The sequence below is a fragment of the Halichoeres trimaculatus genome, unplaced genomic scaffold (assembly GCF_033239565.1).
Source record: "Halichoeres trimaculatus isolate MK-OKI-2021-1 unplaced genomic scaffold, fHalTri1.1 fHalTri1_scaffold_9, whole genome shotgun sequence".
Classification (NCBI taxonomy): Eukaryota; Metazoa; Chordata; class Actinopteri; order Labriformes; family Labridae; genus Halichoeres; species Halichoeres trimaculatus.
The window spans coordinates 23,600,011-23,622,198 of record NW_027437188.1 but is presented as its reverse complement, the minus strand read 5'-3'; the positions used below and the strand labels follow the sequence as shown (position 1 = coordinate 23,622,198).

Below are 22,188 nucleotides of genomic sequence, written 5' to 3'. Positions count from 1 at the left end.
GAGTATTTTTTCAAGTGTCTAATTTTACTCATACTTAAGTATAATTTACACCTTGTAACCTATTTCACTTCTTTAAACTGAGTACACACACCGTTTGAATCAATGTTCAGACCTTCCATCTGCATATTGTAGAATAGAATAAAATAGAATAGAATAGAATAGAATAGAATAGAATAGAATAGAATAGAATAGAACTTTATTGTCATTGTAACAAGTACAACGAAATTGAAGTCACAGCAACAATCAAGAAAACAAAAGTAAGAAAGTGTAAAGAAAGTGCAAAAAGATCCATAAGAAAATAGATGATGACAGCTTGTTCATCATTCTCCAGTTCAGCCAGCCTCCACCTCCACAGGGTCCAGGACTGAGCTTCTTCAGTCATGCTCCATCTCTGTCTCCTAGATCCTGTCTGCTCACAGCAGGTGAAGCTCTTCCAATGTGGCGTTGGTGTCTGATGTTAGCTCTGTTAGCCATGTCTGTGAATAGCATGATGCTACTCTGCCCTCTGGTATTCCCTCTGTTGCTGGGTTAGCACAGCTAGCTCGTCCATCTTATTGGAGATAGATCTTACGTTCCCAATAACCATGGATGGAAGGACAGGTCGATGTCGTCACTTCATAGCTCACACCTGAGAACCAGCATGTCATCCTCACCTCCTTCTTCTCACCTTGTGGAAAGATATCAGGCCTTACACCAATTAGCATTGACATGCTACAGACTGCTAACAGCTGAGTTCACATGTAAACAATGCAGCCATGGTTACATGAAGGATCTCCAGACAAACACAGGAGAAAAGTAGTAAAAATACTGCTGAAACCACAAAAAAATTGGTGTCCATGACCAATAAATGAGCCATACAAAGTAATGATCCACTCCAAATATAAATATTACGAAAAAGAGACAAAAAAAGTACAAGAAACGGACAAAGAAGAGAGAGCTGCTGCAAAAGGCAGCCATAGCCGACGGGGCAGCGCCTAGCAACTAGCTCCAAGTTATTACTACTACTAAAAACTAACTTATTGTAGCCAATAAGACTGTCAGATTGCGATCATACCAATGGCGTAAGTGAAGGAAAACTCCACCACTGTAAGCACAGATGTCTGGAGGTAAAATATTAAGGCAACAGAGTTGATACTCGAGTTGATATATATTTCATTTAAATTGGTGGGGGTGGGCGAGGGAGTGGTCAGGCTGGGAGCACTTTTTGTGCGGTTTTGTTGTTGTCGTTGTTGTTGTTGTTATGTTTCTTACTTTTCTTTTTCTTTTTATTGTCTCCTCTTTCCATTGTATTTTTTCTCATATTCTGTAAGGTTTTGTGTTTTGATGTGTAGTACATTTCTTGTTATGCCTATACTGTATAAGTTGTCTTTAGTGTGCCTTTCTCTTATGTATCTACGTTTGGGACCAACTTGTAAAAGAGATGATTCATCTCAAGGGCTTTCCCGTCTAGATATAAGTGTTATAATTGACGAGTGCCTATGGCTGAACTTGGAGGAATTTCTCCAAGTACAGAGGGAGAAAAGGAAACAGCCTCAGGATGCATCAGTTGGCTTGAGTGCTTTCCATGCAAGTTGCAATTCATAGCACTTCCACACAGGCTTCTTATTTTTAGACAATAGATTGCCGCTTGGTCTGGATATGCAAGTTGGAGTCACTTTGACCACCAAAGTTACATCTGGATATCTGCTATTAATGTCATCAACCCAGTACTTTTGGCATCTCACTTTTCAGACTGCACCCTGTTATCTGTTACAGTTTGAACTCATCCCCGCCTTATAAATGAGGATTTTTGTGTTCCATGTGTTTTACTGCTCTTTTTTTTTTTTTTACATTCACTGTCATCTCCGAAATCAATTCATGGCCCCTTTTAAAGCTTTGAGGTAGAAGCTGTTGTTAGATAAGACAGCACATGAACCAGCATGCAGGTGAATACAAAGTCAAGCCTCATGCTCAATAATCCCACTGTACTGCACAGGTTGGTCATAGAGTTTTGCACTGTTTCTTGAACATATCAGAGCTTTTAGATTCCACGGGAACAGTTTGAAAGCTTCTTTGAGCTGATCGGAAGAATGAAAATAAAACCCTCTCATCCTACTCTTGGCAAGATATTAAATACACATTTTTTCCCAGAGGGTCCAAAGAACACTGTTACAATTTTTTTTTTCTCTCCAGCATTTTCTTACACAACACATGCTTCCCTGAGTGTTGATATTATGTCATTCTTACATTGAGCTATTTGGAGACAAGGAACGGGGAATGTTTACGCTGGTTATATAAAAGATAGCAATCACACTACAGAAGATTTACTTTGCCTCCGGCTGCTTTATTTACCAGGAGATTTTTCTCTCTTTTTTTCCTTTACCTGACCCCATAAATAAGGCTAAAAACAGAGTTTTTCCCAGTAATGCAGTTTCATGTTTATATTCATGTATTTTGTTTGAACACCTGCGAGGAGTCAAAGTTAGGTAAAGGGGAAATGTGACTTGCTGTTTTATTTAGAGCCAGTCGGTCTAATTTCTTTGCTATTTCCTGCTCTGTTGCTCAACCAGCCACCATGATCCTTGTTGTGACCTTCACTTTGAGTGTATTCATGAAGGCAGCCAAACCTGACGCCGACAGTTTCTCATGAACTCATGTGTGAATAATTCGCAATTGCATGGTGACTCAGACAGATGCTCTATCACACTAGAACAAACAGCAGCAGTTTAGGAGTCCTTTTTCTCTCCCTCTGAGCCACTGTTGGATTGAGGTGTCACCAGACTCTGCTTTCAAATCAATCATGCTTAAACTAATCTGTGTCAGCTACACAAATATTAATTAGCCACTAACAACTGTCGGCTGGATGAAACCAAAGAAGCAGAGTGTTTGAAGTTGCACTGACTTCCACTTGTAATCCTTCCTGTCACCTTATTAGGTTTGGAAAGTGGTGCTCGTCAGACCATGCAGATATCCGATATGAAGTTAAAAGGCAGCCGATTTAGTCTTTGGACAAAGTGTCTGAGAAAGTAGGAGGACTTTGTTTAAACAAAACAAAGATACAATGATCTGGGGAATCATGGAAAAAAGTTTTGTTGCTTTTAAGCTAACATTACAAGCTGATGTCTTGCTATCTTATGAGTGCTAGCATTTTTTTTAAACAGTCTGCCAAATGAAAAAGTTACAGATGAGTCAGTGTCTACTTGGGACACAAGCTGATTTAAGTTTCAAAATGTTTTGTTTTGTTTTAATTTCTATTTATTTCTTTTTTAAGTACTGTGAAATTTATTTTACCAGAATACAAAACACAGTGTCTAATATACATCACCATACTGGAACATAGCCATAATAGCCACTCACCTCATCTTCCTATTAAATTTTTGATGGTTAATTAGTTTTTATATGCCCTGTAATCTTATGGTTTCCATCTTGTGAAGGTTACATTTAACCGGCGATGGTTCTGGGCTTATGGGTACGGAGGTTTATAGATGCCAATAAAAGAACCACAAACATCTATGAGTCAACAGACATGCTAGCAGCTCTGACTTTGAGGAGCTGCTCCCCTCCTAAATCTATACAATTGAAGGGCCTAACTATTTAAAGAAAATGTATTTTTAGGTCAATTCAAGTTAAAGCAACATTTAGCCAAAACTGTCACTGCTATCTGTAGGCTAACTTTGATCTACAGCTTAACTTTAGCTTAATTTGTCTAAAAAAAGAAGAAGAAGAATATAGCATTTCTGCAAGTTTTTTCTATTTTAACAGCAATCAGTACCTGAACAAGAAAACAAATTATGAAACAACCAACAATATTTTTACTTGTTGCCAAGAATATGTGTTAAACTATCTAAGTCAAGATAAGTCACCCAAGAGTGCACTACCTTTATCTAGCACTGATCTGTATTCAGTCACAAGTAGAGTGGACTTAAAAGAAAAAAACGTTTTTTTTTTTGTGTTGTTGTTTTTGTTTTTGTTTCTTTGATTTTTCCAGCAGCACCAGTTTAAGCCAGTGCCTTGATTTTGAGGTGAAAAAATGACAGATTCATCCCAGAAGTGGTTGCTGGGAAGTGCTTGGTTAGCTAGCATACATGGTAGCAGTGACAATGCTGGGATAGAAGGCATGTTGCTAACTAGGGAGGATTTTAAGTATTTCAAACTAATTTCCTCATTGTTAAAAAATAACATTTGAACTCTCAAACCGTCTAAAGATGAGCAAACTGTCTTTAAAAAATGTGAAAATTGAGCATTTCACACAGCTTAATTCAGAATTACTTAGCATTCCAAGTGGGTTTAGTGGGTATGTCAGAGATGCACATTTCATGCCTTGGCTCGTTATATATCCCCCTATATCATTTTAACACAACACAGTCCACATACAACTCTATTTTTTTTCCTTTTGTTCAAAACACTGCCAAACTGCACCATGCTGCACCATGCAATCAGTCATCTGTGTTTTTTTTTTTTTCTCACACCTAGTTAATGGAGCATTAGCAGCCATTAGCAAAGCTAACCTTGGCTCATTGTGGGTGGCTGCGCTGCAACTTGGACATTACATGTGAACGCTATTTCATGCTTACAGTTATAAAAATACCTCTCTCTCTCTCTCTCTCTCTCTCTCTCTCTCTCTCTCACACACACACACACACACACACACACACACACAACTCGAGTTTCAGCTATGTTCATTATCTTACTTAGTTAAGTAAAAACCTCTCAAAAAAAAAGTCACAAAATAATTAAAGTTAATTGAATTCAACTGAAGGAGCATAGGTCTGTCTTGATAAACATCTTATCTCAAACAGTTGTTCAGGTGTTAAGTGTTTGTGGGGTTGCCGTACCTTTTCAAGACCTTCTCACTTGTTTATCAAGACATTTCGAGTGAACAACATGAGCTACTCTTCAGTAAAGTTTTCAGAGCCGATTTAGCTCATTTTCTTGGTCAGTGTGAGTTTAAATGAGCTTTTCTGACTCCACTAACAGAACTTGACACTTCCTGCTCTTTGATTAGTCTAAAGCATGAGACACGGTTGAAAGTTCGTCCACAAAATCAAATTAGTTTTCTTCAGTGTAACTCAGTTTGAACCTGGCTCTTAGCCCTCTTCATCCCCAATTAAATGCCTCAGAACTCCCATGGTGCACTGCAGCCTTCCTGTCCGCTTTTTGCCTCAAATAATAAGAAAGGATGGATTGTCTCATTCTTGGCGCTCCCTTCTTTCCCAGATGTAACCCACTGTTGCTTCCTGTCTCTATTCATATCTGTCAGTTTTCCCTCTGTTTTCAGCTTTATACTCACACTCTTGTCCCTCATCCCCCCCACTCCCTCCCTTTGCTCCTCTTTTATTCATTCACTCTTTGGTCCCCTCTTTGCTGCTAAAGCTGCCTGTTGCTACATATCTCATCCCTCTGTGTGCTCTCCCTCCATGCACCTTTAAAGTATTCCTCCCTCCTGTGCTCCATCCATCTCTCTCCTGCTTCCTTTCATGGTGCAGAATATTGATAAAAACCCCAACCCAACCTCTGATGATTTTCTTTTAATTCTCAATCTTTGACTCAGGGTGTGTTTGAGTTGGCACACTGTCTTCTAGTCAGCATGTTATTCTCCATTAACAGTATTTGTGGACACAACCACAGACATAAATTGTGTGTGTCTCAGTTTTCTGTGGCTGTGCTGTGCCATCAAGTTAATTCCATGAAAATGGAAACACACGTTTGTGTTTTTGGAATGTGGCCCAACTGCGTGTGTGTTTCATGAGAAAAAAACTCAGATTTGCCAGTAAATGTTGGCTTGCATGTTTACAAAGAAATGCTTAGAACAAGAGAGAAGCGCGTGCAAACTTGTTGCATCATGTCATCAACGTCAGCCTGTCACTCAGTTTTTTTTTCTTTGCTTCCCTCTCTTTTCAAACTGATTGCCAAATGCGCTGCAACTCCTCTGCATGTTTACACATGCTAGTTAATGCATCATACAGTAGATCCTTGAAAGTATTTACAGTTCACATTCTGCTCTCTATCTGAAATACATCCTTTTTCTTTCACCAGAACACACCGCTCAAATGCACGACCTTGTTCACTTTCATCTCTGGGTGTTCGGTAATTTTATGCTAACTTGGTTGCCTAATGGGAAAACTTTGACAAAGTCATTTTCCCTGCTTTCCTTCCATTTATCAACTCTGTCTTTTCTCATCTATTCCATTAAGGACTTAGTGGATCAGAGCCGTTCTCATTCTGCTCCACAGACAGGACGCTAATGCTAATTCTGGAAGGTATTGTGTATTCAGATGGGGAATTTACTTGTTTATTCTTTTCACTAAAGCACTTGTTTGAAAATACTGATACAAATAGAATTAAGTCCCTTTCAGCTAAGACAAGCTGCAGGCAAATACTGCAAAATGTTGGGTAAAAAATAGAAGTGACTCAGGAAATATCTGATTAAACTCTTGTTAACTCCAAAGGAGATACAGGAAGAGAGATGTATTGTCTACTCTCTGTCTTTCCTCTGGAAAGCATGATAATGTTATGTCCTGTATGTCCCTGTGAGTCAGCATTAGTTATGCTTTATGGCTCCATAAAGAGCTGTACACTAATGTGCGCCATTAGCCCCCATTCTTATGCTTCAAGCATCTCAACATTTCCACATCCTTGTCTCCAGCTGCTGCACAGCAGATAATTGAGTAACAGAGAAGCTCTTCCATTAGACAACCTCTCAGCTCCACAATCTCCCCATATTCCTCACATCAGCGACTTGAAACATTCCATTTAGGATTATTTTTCCATCATTTAACCCTACTTTTCTCATAAAGCAGGTTAAGTGCATACTTTCACTCAGATTTTACAGCTGTACTGTGACAAATTAAGTTAAGGAATGTGTTTGTTTTGTCATGGAAGTTGAAAGTGTCACTTCGGGGGAACAGATTAAACAAATTGAAAATAAAAATTGGATTAAGTGAATATTTTGGGGTTAAAAAGGCTGAAGATGTTAGATGCAATATATAATGGCTGATGACTTACATTTTAGAACCACATGTACAGACCATTTGGCGTGTGATGTCTGCCCTCCCTTGGACAGCAAGAGGGACATGTTGCTCACAGGATGTTAGATGCGAAATGAGTCTTGTCTATAAACTCAGCATAGTTAACTTAACTCTACATGCTCATGCATAATTATCTCCTGTTGCATGGTAGAATGTAGGCTACTAAAAGACCATACGAGGCTAATTTAGCCTTCAGCTGTAGGCAAAAAGAAGTGAGAAAGAAGGCTGAAATGGAGCACAGCCATACAACCAAAGAACTGGCAGCAATTCATCTTGCAGTGCTAGCCCCTACGCTAACTATGATTCTGGTGATACAGCGAATAGAATAGAATAGAATAGAATAGAATAGAATAGAATAGAATAGAATAGAATAGAATAGAATTGTATTGTCATCGTAACAAATACAACGAATTGAAGTCACAGCAGCAATCAAGAAAACAAAAGTAAGAAAGTTTATAGAAAGTGCAAAAAGGTCCATAAGAAAATAGATGATGACAGCTTGTTCATCATTCTCCAGTTCAGCCAGCCTCCACCTCCACAGGGTCCAGGACTGAGCTTCTTCAGCAGTCTGTTCAGTCTCTGTCTCCTGGATCTTGTCTGTTCACAGCAGGTGAAGCTCTTCCAATGTGGAGTTGGTGTCTGATGTTAGCTCTGTTAGGCATGTCTGTGAATAGCATGATGCTACTCTGCCCTCTGCTATTCCCTCTGTTGCTGAGTTAGCACAGCTAGCTTGTCCATCTTATTGTAAATAGATCTTACCTTCCCAATAACCATGGATGGAAGGATAGGTCCATGTCGCCACTTCTTAGCTCACACCTGAGAACCAGCATGTCGTCCTCACCTTACATCGGGCCTTACACCAGTTAGCATTGACATGCTATGCAATGCTGCTAACAGCTGAGTTCACATGTAAACAATGCAGCCATGGTTACATGTAGGATCTCCAGACAAGCACAGGGTAGTAAAAATATCACTGAAACCACAAAAAGTTTGGTGTCCATGACCAAGTAGTGATCCACTCCAAATACAAAGATGACGAAAAAGAGACAAAAAAATTACAAGAAACAGACAAAAAAAAAGAGAGCTGCTGCAAAAGGCAGCCATAGTCAACAGTGTGGCGCCAAGCAACCTGGTGATCCAGCGATTATTGTGTTTACAGCTTGAATTATTACAGTCAAGGGATCCCTGACACATTTTCAAATGTGTAAACATTTTTTTTAAGTATTATCACATTTCTAAAGCTGCTTTGCCAAGAAGATGGCAAAGCATGTCTTCAGCTAAACATAACAACCGCTGAAGTAAAGAAACATGCAAGCTAAAATGTCAGTGGTGTGATAACCAGTCTCTATGTACATCAGGTTTGTGAGCACCCTCAAGGTGGCTCACTTCATTTTGTAGCTACTGTCATTTTTGATGAGAGAGCTAGCTCTGTTGCATTTATGATTCCAAGATCCACCTTTAATGTAATTATTGACCAAAATGATTTGAAGCCCAATGCTAACCCCGCAACATCCATTGCAACTGTCTTTACAAGCATCCAGTCATTTCTCCTCCAAGCCTCAGGGGTACAGTAAAACCCTGATAAACTTACCACCACCTGATCTTTCATCAAATACATGCAAACTGCTGTTCTCTTCATCCCCAGGGTTTGTCTTTTTAATATAAATTCTGAAAAGTCCACACAGATCTGGTTAAGGCAGTAAACATATGCTGCACCATCTGCCTAAAGCCCTCTGCAATTAGACCCTAAACTGTAAATTTAATAACCTATTATAAATCCATAAACAAGTGCAGAAGTTGTGGTCTCTTGTCTGACTGCCAGTTAAATATTCTTAGTCAAAATAGTGAAGTTTTCACTTTTGAGTTTCATGTATGCTTTTTGATGGCTCTTGATTGGCTGGTGAGTGATGTGGAGGCTGGAGTTGTTGATTATAATTATAAGGGGCTTTGCTTTTCTTCAAAGATTTATTGTGTTGGCGTGAGGGTATAAACAGTTAACTCTTTAGTTTTGTTCAATGAAGTCCAAAAGGATCTCATCTTGCCTTTAATGTTAGAGAAAGAAAAAAGGAAGAATAAACAGATATTCTACACGTGAAAGCAGAGAACCAGATCTTCCTTGAGGAAAGGCAGCAACAGATTCCAGTCTACACAGACTCTGGGTGTTGGTGATAATGATGCAACTGGGATCATTACAGAGATCAAAAGATGGGCACCAGATGACAGCGTGGACAGCTCTCCTTCCCCCGGCTTTAGTTTCCTTTTAAATTCACATCACAGTTTGCTTTCAAAAATGGTCAAATATTATCCTCCAACTCAGTCTGCTGTAAAAAGCAGAATGATGGCCGAGGAACTACATTACTGTGGTATTTACACAGGATGGACACACTGACCTTCTCTCTGCTTGATAGAAAGGCTCTGTGACATTCAGCGGCATTGATCAGATTATAGAAAAGTCAGTTATCCAATGTGGACCAGCAAAAATAAATGATAGCCTGCCAATAGTGAAGATACAGACGGATAGTGTTTATGAGAGAAAGCAGATGGGCTGATAGGAGGGATGTGAGAAGGAAGCTTTAATAAGAAGTAAAAGATGAGCATAAGCTGCAGGTGGCATCGGTCAGAAGGTTTGGCCTGTTGATCACAGTGGGAGTCAAAGAAGCCCTGGGGAGTACCTGACCTTTGTGTGTGCGTGTGTGTGTGTGTGTGTGTGTGTGTGTGTGTGTGTGTGTGTGTGTGTGTGTGTGTGTGTGTGTGTGTGTGTGTGTGTGAACACACCCAAGCTGTTAGCTGCAAACTAAGAGAGCACCTGACTTCACTGACCTTTCTTTCAAAGTACGATGTGTGAATGCTAGTTCTCTGGCAATGATATCGGGACTGTAGGAGAGCATACTCTCTTAGATGGGTTGGAGATGTCAGAACAAACTTTGTAATAAAATATCCAAGTTGTGTCACAGTTTTTTCTCCTAAAATCTGTGAGTCTGTCACGAATAGATCTTGTACAACTTTGCACCTCAGAAAAACTTGTGTATGCTATGTTTACAGCCCATTATGTTGACATTGTGTTAGCTACAGTTGCCTAATTGCACATAAAGCATGAGTGATTTCCTTGTAGTCTTATTTTATCTCCATCCATACCTTGGTACCTTCTCTATTGCATGGACAGTCTCTATATATGGTCATGGCCAGGGCTGTTTCCAGACAATTCAAACTGGGGAGGCCCAGTGAGTGCACAGACACATCCTAGTGTGGCATCCAGGGGGACCTAAAAAAAACTTTGAATACTGTGGCAGCACATAAATCTTATGGACTGAAATTGTTAAGAACTTTAAAATTTGTTCCCCTAAAGCATAAAGAACAGCCTAAATAGTTGGCATAAGTCCTGCTTTCAATACTTAAGGCTTTAGGCCACTCTGATCCCAAGGAGGGCCTATGCAACCTTCTGCATTCTCTTGAGATAAGCCCTTGGTCTAAGGTGACCAATGACCAATGGTCCCTTAGATGGACTCCATTCCAGTCCATTGAAGGAGCCAGCAGCAGGCAGCTAACATTGTACCAAAATAAGTCTTCAAAAAGGGGGTTACCTTTTTTAAGCTTCATTCTCTCTCAAAATGACTTTATATAATTTACAACTCAAAAAAATCCCTGTTTTTTTTTAAACAGGTGTGCAAGGAAACCCTTCTGTTCAGCCTCGGTCTGCAAAGCTTCACTTCATCTGCTGCCTCTATAAAGCACCTGGCTCCGCCTGCCCCCTATCCTCTGATTGGCCAGCTTTCCAGAGGCCTGTTGGGGACGGAGCTATGGGCAGACCTTGTGTTTAAGGCCGACCCCTTGAATGTTATTGAATCAGTTAGGAGATCCTTCCATGATGACTTCATCAGCAAGTTTAATGAAGATGCTGTGAAGATCTTGAGCTATTTTTTTTAGAACAGGTCATTTTGAGCAGTTCACGGACAGATTCAGGGCTGCTAATATAGCAGTTTGAAAATCTGCACGATTAGTATGGACATCCAGTATTGTTACTTTCTATTAGGGTTTAAACTATGAAACAGAATAATCCCCGCTCTTCAAGTAGTAAAATGCAATCAATGTGTTCTTTTCATAAACATTTTGACTATTGTTCTGCAAGTTTCTGCAACAAGGTCATTCAAAGGGATCACACAAGTGTGCCATCTCACTTGTTCCAGGCATAGTAACACAAATATACGCCTGGTAGCTCTGCCCTTTCACCTTGAGCACATCTGTTTCCAAAAGAAGAAAATGATGACAGCCAAAAATTCCAAACTGAGGTCTGCAGAGGAGCAGTCCACAAAGCACTGAGTAACCTCATGGTGACTGCATCTACATCATAGTGTACTCAATGGTAAATAATGACTAAATGTTATGCTGTGTTTAAATATTGTTGCAACTTTGTCCACATTTTGGCGGAGCCTGTGCTAGGTCTGTTGAGACCCAGAACTATCAGGTAAAAGATGCAAAAGTGCTCTGAGCTGAAAGGAACAGCAGAACTGCAAGATCGTAGTTCTGAGTTGTTTATTAAAAACAAAGAGTAACTCCAACTCTTACTATTTAATAATTACCAAGCAGTACAATGAGAACTTACAGAATAAACACAAATGCTCAAACCAAACATGAGCCATCAAGTGTACAGTGTACACTAACCTGGACAAGTTGTTGAATAAGTTTGTATCCAAGCAGATTAAACAGTCCAACACAGTTAGGCCTGTGTAACATGTTAATTCATTCTGCAAGTGTACACAGTTTATTTTCAACCATCTTTTAAATGTCATTTTCCCTTTAAGGCAAGAATCAGCTTACAAGAGTTTCAAATCATAAATAGTCTTACTTTGATTCTAAATATTGATGGTCAAAACATGTCAGCGCTGTGTTCCAAGTCCTGTTGGACACTGCTCACGCCTAAAATCACAAGACTTAGAGTTATGACAGCGGACTAAGTGTAATCACACTAGTCTCAGGACCATGTGTGTTGCCAAGTGAGCCATGCAGTGTCATTACAGCAAAAGTCCCATGGGGAGGGAGTCAGCCAGGCTATCAGACATGCCATTACTGGGAATGTGGCTGAACGTTTAGCTCTCACAGGCCTTTGGTACACACTGCCAGTTGTAATGGCTGTTTAGGCTAAAAACACAGAACAGGCACGGGGAAACACAGCGTGGCTACAGAGTGTTTCCATGTGGGTTAAAAGCTCGCTTCAAGTCCACCTCTCAGGCAGGAATTCAGTCAGGGAAGAGAGCGGGGGGAATGGATGTTCCTCTGAAATGGGATGAATGAAGGAGACACATGAAAAGGGAATTTCAATCGAAGGAGGAATGCTGGTGTGATGTAGAGTGGCAGAGAAAAAGAGGGATAGAAGAATTCATTATTTTCCCGCTGAGTCTGTTGACAGCTGATAAGAAAGTTCAATAGCAGCGGCAATGATGCACATCACAACCATGGGTATTCATGTGTCTGTGGCGGCTTTCTTTTGGGAATTTGACGAGCTTCCTTCTAAAGTAAGAAAATGAAAGTGAAGGGTTGAATTTACTTAAAATATATATCCAGAAAAAGACATTGAAAGAAAACATACTGATGGATGGAGTCAAAGAAGAGGAGATGAAATGAGGTGCTCGCTCAGGAAAGAAAATCGTTTTTGGCAAACTCGCTAATTTGTACAATTAGATTTCCCTAATGAGGCAGATGCATGCTGGTCTTTGAGTGCTAGTGCAGATTCCACCCTGATTTTATCGCAAAGTGTTTCAGCAAAGATCCAGCCTTGCCATGACACAAGCAGGAAATACTATTAGCTGCTTTGACTCTGATGTTGATTGGTTTGTCAGACGAGCTAGTGAAGCGGGATGCAAAGAAACGCAGGTCAGGACCACAGACAAATAGAATTTGCTTTCTGTGCTTTACACTTGTCATTGTGATTACATCTGGGACATGAAACGACGCAGAAATACGTCCAATCAGTTCTCGGACTACATGAAATGGGAATAAATCCATCCGTTCAGTTGAGAAACAACAGAACCCAATGGGCTTGTTAAAGCGTATGGAGTATAACAGCTCTATATCTCCAGTAAAGACCTGTTTTAAAGTGTTTGTAATAATGTTATGCTTCCTGGTGCATTATTTTTGCTTTTTATGCGCTTGAAACCAAATGAAGCAGAGGTTAGTAGGTCTCCAACTGGAAGTCAGAAGTCCATAAGACACACTGTGGGAGGGAATTATCGATACATGCTGGTATTAGACCAGGAACACATTTAGTCACCTTTAAACATCCTTACATTTGAAGAGGGGGCTCCCCCTGATTTGAAACAAAGATATAAAGTGACAACGGATGTCCACACCAAGCATGTGCAAGTTGTCAGACTGTTACTAATTCAGGTCAAAGAAATCCCTGAATCTGTCTGTAAACAGCTCAAAATGGTCAATCTGAAAAAAAAAAGTGAGAGCTGCTATGGGGGTACCACTGGGGCAGTATAAATCCTCCCTTTTTAAAATGAGATACATTTGTTTTTCTCCTGTACAATTTGGTAGAAGCCAAAGAAGCCAAGCCTGTTGGCAGAACTGTGATGATGATTGCTTAAAATGCAGTCGAACAGCAGGTCAAAGGAAGGACAAGAGTCACATGATGAACAAACTCAATCAGTTAATGAGAAAACTGTACACAAGTGTGTACATTTTCAACCAGGAGCAACTTTAGTTAACAAAGTAAGGCTAACAGCTCAGGGGTTCAGCCTGTGTTTGATTTTTTAGGCCCTGTCTCCAGTGGAGGACTCTTTATTTGCATGCAGACCAAAGCCTGCCCCCAAGACTTTTCCCCTGCCTCTAACCTGCAAATCAGGTATTTTGTGTTTCAGCAATACTAATCTGTCTTTCAAAGAGTGCGCTGCAACACTTGTGTTCTAAGTCTAACAAATGTCTGTCACATAAAATGGTTTTTTTTTTTTTTTCTGCTCAGTTGTCAGTGTTTAAAGGTCTCTATACCCTCATTTTATTTCAAGAGACAATATTAAGTATTAACAGCACATAAACAAATGAGACCCCTGAGTACATGCCTCTGGTTTGGAGAAGAACACCAGGACACATTTTATTTGTCTTTATGTTAATTACACAAAAAAACATTATTTCTAATCCTGAATTCACATTCAAAACGTGATGAAAACATTAACATCACAATGCATTTTCTGCTGTTGGTTGAGGTTCGCTTATCTCACTAATGTTGGTGAAAATGCATTCAAATTAATCTTACACTGCACGTAGAGCTGTGCTTAATACATCTCTGTCCCAGCAGCCTCTGGGGCAGAAAATGGAGGTCAGAGCCAAATAGAAAAGGGTCCTTGGCAGGGAACTTAGTGGCAGGTGCAGCGAGTGCGCTTCTTAATACTCCTCAGCCTGCACTGAATATTTACACATTACATCTGATCCTTGCTTTTTATTTTAGCCATGTCACATGGCGCGAGTTGGTCTGGAGGTGGATGAAGTCAGCAGAGGCACTTTAAATGTCATACGTCAAACAAGCTTTTCAGCTGAGTATGAAGAATGGGTTAACTCAGTTAAAATGGCTGCAGAATCATGTGTTAGCTGGAGTCTTCGCTTCTGTGCCAACAGCTGCGTGCTGGCTGAGTTGGCACAGAACACAGAGGATAAATCACAAGGTGCAAACTCAATCCCTCGGTGTTTTGGCAGAAGCACACGGTTAGATATCTTGAACTGATTATGTAACTACAGAGCAGTAGGTTGTCATGCTGCAAGTTTCCAATACACAGATACAAACGCAATCCCTTTACAACAAATAAGGTTTGAGAAAATGTGCAAATCAGAGTTAGAATTACTTAATTGAGGTTAATTGTTCCCCAGAGGCAGTATACTCTGACTTCATTCTCTTTTGTTATTTTTCTTTGTCACATTTTTCCACATTAATTTCTCTGGTTGATTACCTTTCTATATGATGGTTATTGATCAGTTTTCTTTCTTACTGCCAGAATGCATTGAATACTTTATTCTGACTGATTAAAACCCTAAAACAATGGCAAATAACTCTCATTTGCATGAGCAAAACCAGGAACAACATGACCACACATGCCACATCAAATCATATCATGGAAATCTCTGGCACATTTCTCTTCTACCTGTTGACAGTGTGGGACAAACATGAATTTCTGTCTCAATCTGGTCTTTAAAGTCTGGAGAAAATGATATTGAGATTAAAAAGAAAAACAGCCCAAGGAGCTTGTATGGAAAACTGGACCAAGATCCTGTCCTGCAATGTCAGGCAAGACAAGAGGTCAGGTGAGTCCCTGATTGTTACAAAGTAACCTCAACCACGAGCAGTAGAATGGCTAAAGTTGTGACATATACACTCACCAGCCACTCTAGGTACACCAGTCCAACTACTCGTTAACACAAATTACTAATCAGCTAATCACATGGCAGCAACCCACTGCATTTAGGCATGGTCAAGATGATCTGCTGCAGTTCAAACCGAGCATCAGAATGGGGAAGAAAGGTGATTTAAGTGACTCTGATTGGGCATGGTTGTTGGTGCCAGACAGGCTGGTCTGAGTATTTCACAAACTGTTGGGGTTTTCATGCACAACCATCTCTAGGGTTTAGAGAGAATGGTCCCAAAAAGAGAAAATATCCAGTGAGCAACAGTTCTGTGGGCGAAAATGCCTTGTTGATGCCAGAGGTCAGAGGAGAATGGTCAGACTGGTTCAAGCTGATAGAAAGGCAACACAAACTCAAATAACTACTTGTTACAACCGAGGTCTGCAGAAGAGTATCTCTGAAAGCTCAACACGTCCAACCTTGAGGCAGATGGGCGACAGCAGCAGAAGACCACACAAGGTGACACTCCTGTCAGCTAAGAAGGAAACTGAGGCTACAATTTGCACAGGCTCACTAAAATTAGACAATAGAAGATTGGAAAAACGTTGCCTGGTCTGATGAGTTTGGATTTCTGCTGCCACATTCAGATGATAGGATTAGAATTTGGCTTCAGCAACATGAAAGCATGGATCCATCCTGCCTTGTATCAACGGTTCAGGCAGCTGGTGGTGGTGTCATGGTGTGGGGGATATTTTTTGGCTCACTTTGAGCCCCTTAGTACCAATTGAGGATTGTTTAAATGCCATGGCCTACCTGAGTATTGCTGCTGACCATGTCCATCCCTTTATGAGCACAGTGTACCCATCTTCTGATGGATACTTCCAGCAGGATAACGCTCCATGTCATACAACTGGAATCATTTCAGACTGGTTTCTTAAACATGACAATGAGTTCACTGTACTCAAATGGCCTCCACTGTCCCCAGATCTCAATCCAATAGAGCGCCTTTGGGATGTGGTGGAACGGGAGATTCTCATCATGGATGTGCAGCCGACAAATCTGCAGCAACTGTGTGATGCTATCATGTCAATATGGACCTAACTCTCTGAGAAATGTTTCCAATACCTTGTTGAATCTATACCATGAAGGATTAAGGCAGTTCTGAAGGCCAAAGGGGGTCCAACCTGGTACTCGCAAGGTCTACCTAATAACGTGGCTGGTGAGTGTATGGTTCAATTTGTCCAAAGTGAGTTCCAAAGAGGATCATGTAATCTCATATTAATTGCTGGGAAATTGGGATGCATGGTAGCGCACCAGTTAGCGCTGCTGCCTTATAACGAGAAAATCCCTGGTTCAAATCCCTGTTCCCAGTGGGCCTTTCTGTGTGGAGATTGTGGAGATTTTTCTTAGGTGTGAATGTGTGCGTGAAAGGTTGTCTGTCTGTATGTCTATACTGCAAACGACTGGCACCAGTCACTCACAGTGAGGGTGTATCTCACCTTAAGACAGCTGGGATGGGCTCCAGTCATCTGTGACCCTGAACAGGATAAGTGGAATAGAAAATGAATGAATGCTGGGAAATTACAAGAGGCTTTTGCATTTGCTATTTTAAAGGGGGGCCAGGGATTTTAAAGACTATGAAAGTAGTTCAGATTTCTGCTTTGTTTTCTTGAAAAATAAACTGGAATTCATGAGTAATCGAAGTAACAAAGCATCACCATGATTTGTCTGCTAAGTGCACATACTGGTTTAGATAACACAAAGTACTGAGCTTGTTGTTTTTCCAGACATGTATATATTCAGCCTCTGTGATGTGTTTTAATGTGTTATTGGAAAGGCCACCTAACTACACCCCACCTTACATCCTCTACAGACCATAATGGATTTCCACCAGCCTTGCGATTGTCATTAATTCCCTTCCTTTTAAATAGCATCCATTAGATAATCACTATCTTCTTTGCTTCTTCCTCTTTTCACCATTTCTAGGATGTCTGGAGTCACAGCATAATTAACTTAACCTTTGGCTCTCTCCTTCCAAGGCTGATCCCTTCACTACTTCACTATTCTTCACCATCCTTCTGCTGCATCTGCCAGTCTCCGTCCTTGGCTCTGCCCCACACGTCTGTCTCAGCATTTTAGAAGACCCTAAATGACCAACTTGATGAAGAAGGCAATAATTTATTGTTTTATATCTCCCACTTCTATTCTAATGAATTGCTCCTTGTTTTTTATGATTGTCTCTGTGGAGGAATATTTCATGCATCTCTGAATGACAAGAAGAAGCCCCCTCTATGAAAGATCGTTTTAGTGCAGCTCTGACTAAACCAGATTCACTGAGGGTAAAATGACTTTTCTCTCTACACTACCATTAACTAATAAAAAAGGAAAAATCCAAAATATTATTCTAAACCTATGGCATGTGAAATACGAGCATAAAATAAGTGTTTTGCATAACTCTACAAATAATCTTAGCTTTAGATGCTTCCCTGGTGGGAAAGGATTCTTGGGTTTTTAAATAGTCTTTACGTTTGAATAAATCACTCTAAATGGACTCAGTGTGTTATTGTGTATATTTCTATACCCATAATCTGCGCGTCTGTGCAGGTCAGATACGATCAGGGTCCAGTGGGAGGAGGGAGGAACAGACAAGAGCGCGTTTGGAGTCGGGAAGCAGCTCGGTGGTTTTGTGCTGCGCGCACCTCCCCTCTCCACAGCGCGGAGAGCCTCCTCTCGCCTGCTTGCAATTCCTGCTCTTCGTGCCAGAGCCTGCAGCTGTCTCCGGCGCGTCCCACCGCCGCTGTTGTGGGAAATCGTCGCCCCTGCATGACGAACCGACGTCGGACTCCTTTACCCCCCCCTTGAAGTGTCAGCACAAACCCGAAGGATATTTTAACTTTTTAAAAAACAATTTCCAACACTGTTAGGAGACTGAATGAAGACACCTGACAGCTCGTAACGCCTCACCCGTGTGCTGACTGAAATCTTTGACTCTGTGAAGGCTACAGGAATGTGGAATACAAGTCACTCTCAGCGGTGGGTGTTGTAATACGTTAATTATTACTGTGTGTGTTAGTGTGTGTGAATCAGTCAAGTGTTTGTTGCGCGGGACGTAAGCGTTACGCAAAATTAAGTTTTGTCGAGTCTGTGCATGACTGGATCTGAATGCAAACAGCAGCAGATCACTTACCTGATATCTGGGGATAGAGACTGTGTTTTAGTTCCAAATTAAAGACTCGTGTCCTCATGTGTCACCCCCTTTCATGCAGTAAAAGGACCTGCCTCCACCCCTGACACCATGACCACAGACCTGAACTTGACCTCTCTGCTGAATGTAACTGATCTCCATAACCACACAAGAGGATGTTCCCTCACCAAGACTGGTTTCCAGTTCTACTACCTGCCCACCGTCTACATCATGGTCTTCATCACAGGGCTGGTTGGCAACAGCCTGGCCATCTGGATGTTCGTGTGCCACATGAGACCGTGGAGCAGCATCTCCGTCTACATGTTCAACCTGGCACTGGCTGACTTCTGCTATGTGCTCTCTCTGCCTTTCCTTATCTTCTACTACTTCAACAAAACTGACTGGATTTTTGGGGACATTTTATGTCGACTGCAGCGTTTTATATTCCATGTGAACCTGTATGGTAGTATTCTGTTTTTAACGTGCATCAGCGTGCATAGGTACACTGGGGTGGTGCATCCGCTCAAGTCTCTGGGTCGACTGAAGAAGAAAAACGCTGTTATTACCAGCGCTCTGGTGTGGATTGTAGTTGTTATAGGTATCTCCCCCATCCTCTACTATTCAAGGACTGGCGAAAAGGGTAATGCAACCACTTGCTATGACACTACAACTAAGGATGAGCTACCTGGTTATTTCATCTACAGCATGACTTTGACTGTATTTGGGTTCTGCATCCCTTTTATCATCATATTTTGTTGCTATGGCATGATCGTGAAAGCATTGATCTACAATGACATGAACAACGCCCCCTTGCGGCAGAAATCCATCCACCTCGTCATCATCGTGCTGGCAGTCTTCGCTGTCTCTTATCTGCCTTTCCATGTGATGAAGAACCTGAATATGCGTGCCAGGCTGTACTTCCAGGGCCCAGACATGTGTGACTTTAACAACCGTGTGTACGCCACCTACCAGGTGACTCGAGGTTTAGCCAGCCTCAATAGCTGCGTGGATCCCATTCTTTACTTCCTGGCTGGGGATACGTTCAGGAGGAAGCTGTCACGGGCCACAAAAAAGCCTTCCAAAAAAGGGGAGCATGTCCTGCAGTCTAAGAGTGAGGAGACGGCTCTGAACAGCCTGGCTGAGTTTGTGGAGAACGGAGAACGCAGGCATTGACATTAGTCATGGGTGTGTGCCTCTGTTAGATTCTGAAAGCATGATGGACTTTGTAACGAGTAAATAAATGCACCATGGGTCTGAAGGCTGTGTCAAACAGGATGGGCGATGACTTTACTGAACTGTAGGATAAATAGTCTATACTCAGCCCTGTAATAACCATCACTCGCTTGCAGCCTGTTGATGTTGATAAGCTACCGTACTGTATTGTCCTGTACATGTATTGTACTCAATGTTAGAGCCATCTCTCGTCATTCCTGTTGAGTGGAAAGTGTTATTTACACTTCAGAGAAAATGAACAGCGTGACCAGTGAAGCTGGGGGGGGAATGTGTTTCTCTATAAGCTTTAATCTCCTGCTCTTCACTCTGTTCTGAACAAAATAGGTGTAAGGACAGATAAAATCTTTCCCTACCCCTGAACTGATGCTAAATCAATACCTATTAAGCAGGTGAGAGCGTGTGCTTAAGGAAGTGTACCTGAGATGGCTCTTAGAGGAAAAAGTAAATGCACTGAACCTGAGATTTGCTGCATGGATGTGCCGTGCAGACATTGTAATGCACTATGACCGGGGACTCTCCACACAGAGAGCCACCCATCACTCCTCATTTCTTCCTCCATCTATTACTGACTGAGGGGAGGAATGTGGTCGACTAGTTTTTCATTTTGACAGCTCTGAGGTTGAGGTCTGCAATGGCTCTGTTACCACAATCTTTCTCTGCTTGTTAACCTGTTTTAGACGCTGAAAACAAGAAGATAATACTCACAGTATTTGTGTATAATAAAACTACAATGAATGTTTTTTGGAGGTGTAATGTACAGGATGTTGTGACGTTCCAGAATACCTTGTGTTATTGATTTGTGCTAGTCGGTATCACTAATCCAGATCTTTAGTGCATGAGTCCAGTATCAGAAACCACCAGTGACACACTGACTAACCACAGTAGTAACTGTTTGTGTTTTTTTGCAGCACTTGTGATAAATAACACATACACACACTCAATCACCTGCTTCGACTCCAGCAACATATTGAAGACATGTCTGTATGAGATACCTCAAAGTAATTTCTGCACTGTGTCCGTGTTTTGACAGATAATCATTTCTCTTTTGTACCGTGTCGTCATTACTCTGGAGAATTGATGGTGGAGCTCTCTCTGTGTATATTTTAATCTGGACTGTGTAGATGTTTGATGTTAGCACTAATACATTCGTAAATCTGTAATGTGGTCAGCTATTGTCAAGAAAAGGAAGTGAAATCACCTGTACAGGATATTTGGGGCCACATGCATCTTTGTCAATAAATTTTATATTTAAAACATGCAAGACAGTGCAACATGATACATGTGTTTCTTTTAGGGTGATTTTCAGCCCCTGAAAATTGAAATCTGAAATTCCCGTCCAATTTATTTAAAGGGAAACTCCGTTTTTTTTTTACACCTGAACCTTATTTATAGGTGTGTGCATGCTCATATACTCACTCAGACAAACATTGTGCAGCTCGTAGTCCTTCAGAAGTTATTTAGATCCAACCGATTTTAGCCGCATTTAGTGGGGGCCACGGCAAGGGAGCTTCAGCGGGGGACATAATCTCTGCAGAATCGTTCATTTCGGCTATATTTTTTCATCTATCGCTATCCATCGTTATCACAAACACATTCCTCTTCTGTTGCCATAGGCAAACACTTTCCACAAGCGCACCACCAGTTCGCATTGAGTCGTGGACGTGCTCCTGTTTGTTGTTCTCGAGCCAGCTTCGTCTCTCTCCCTCTGCATCCTTCTTTCATGGAGCTCCTCGCCCGTGTACTCAGGCTCAAACTGGTAAGGACAACCGTCAAACGTTTGTTTACCAGGTCAGCTCTGGGTCAGCTGACCTACCTGAAGACGGTAGATGAGCTGACTTTATGATAACACTGGCTATGGATGAAAAAATATTGCCGAAATGAGCGATTTTATAGAGATTACGTCCCGCGCTGAAGCTCCCTTGCCGTGGCCCCCGCTAAGTGCGGCTAAAATGGGTTGGATCTAAATAACTTCTGAAGGACTCCAAGCTGCACGATGTTTGTCTGAGTGAGTTTATGAGCATGCACACACCTATAACTAAGGTCAAAGTGTCAAAAAAGCGGAGTTGCCCTTTGTTTAATGTCACCGAAAGTTGGTACATGAACATCATCTGTAACCGGTTTGAAGCGGATGTAAGCAATGTGATTTTATTTTACACAGTTAAAAATATTTGGTAGAATTTTTGACTTTGAAATAAGATTTCACCACTAACACCCACATTTTCTTAAAATGCATTGTAGCTCTCCAAACAGTGAGTAAGTGGATCTAACTATCTTGTAACAAGCTGTGAATCACTGTAAGGAGTACCTTTTGTGTGTGGTTGTAAGTATATTAAGATCCAGTTGCTATAAAAAAAAGCACGTGTTGGCTTTGAACATCATTCATTTTATTTCAGTAAGGCATTTCTGAAAACTGCTACTGTTGTGGAATCATGAAAG

At 41.1% G+C, this 22,188-nt stretch overlaps 1 protein-coding gene across 1 annotated transcript; it reads left to right on the top strand.

Moving 5' to 3' along the window:
• The first annotated feature begins 17,981 nt into the window (after positions 1-17,981).
• Positions 17,982-21,013, top strand: p2ry1 (purinergic receptor P2Y1). Its single transcript, XM_074679653.1, has 2 exons — positions 17,982-18,368; positions 18,602-21,013. The coding sequence occupies exon 2, from the start codon at positions 18,631-18,633 to the stop codon at positions 19,690-19,692; it is 1,062 nt and encodes a 353-aa protein (XP_074535754.1). The 5' UTR covers positions 17,982-18,368; positions 18,602-18,630; the 3' UTR covers positions 19,693-21,013.
• The last annotated feature ends 1,175 nt before the right edge of the window (positions 21,014-22,188 follow it).

What these genes read in the sequence shown, in the direction of transcription:
- p2ry1 (XM_074679653.1), top strand. Translation starts at nt 18,631, where the DNA reads ATGACCACAGACCTGAACTTGACCTCTCTGCTGAATGTAACTGATCTC.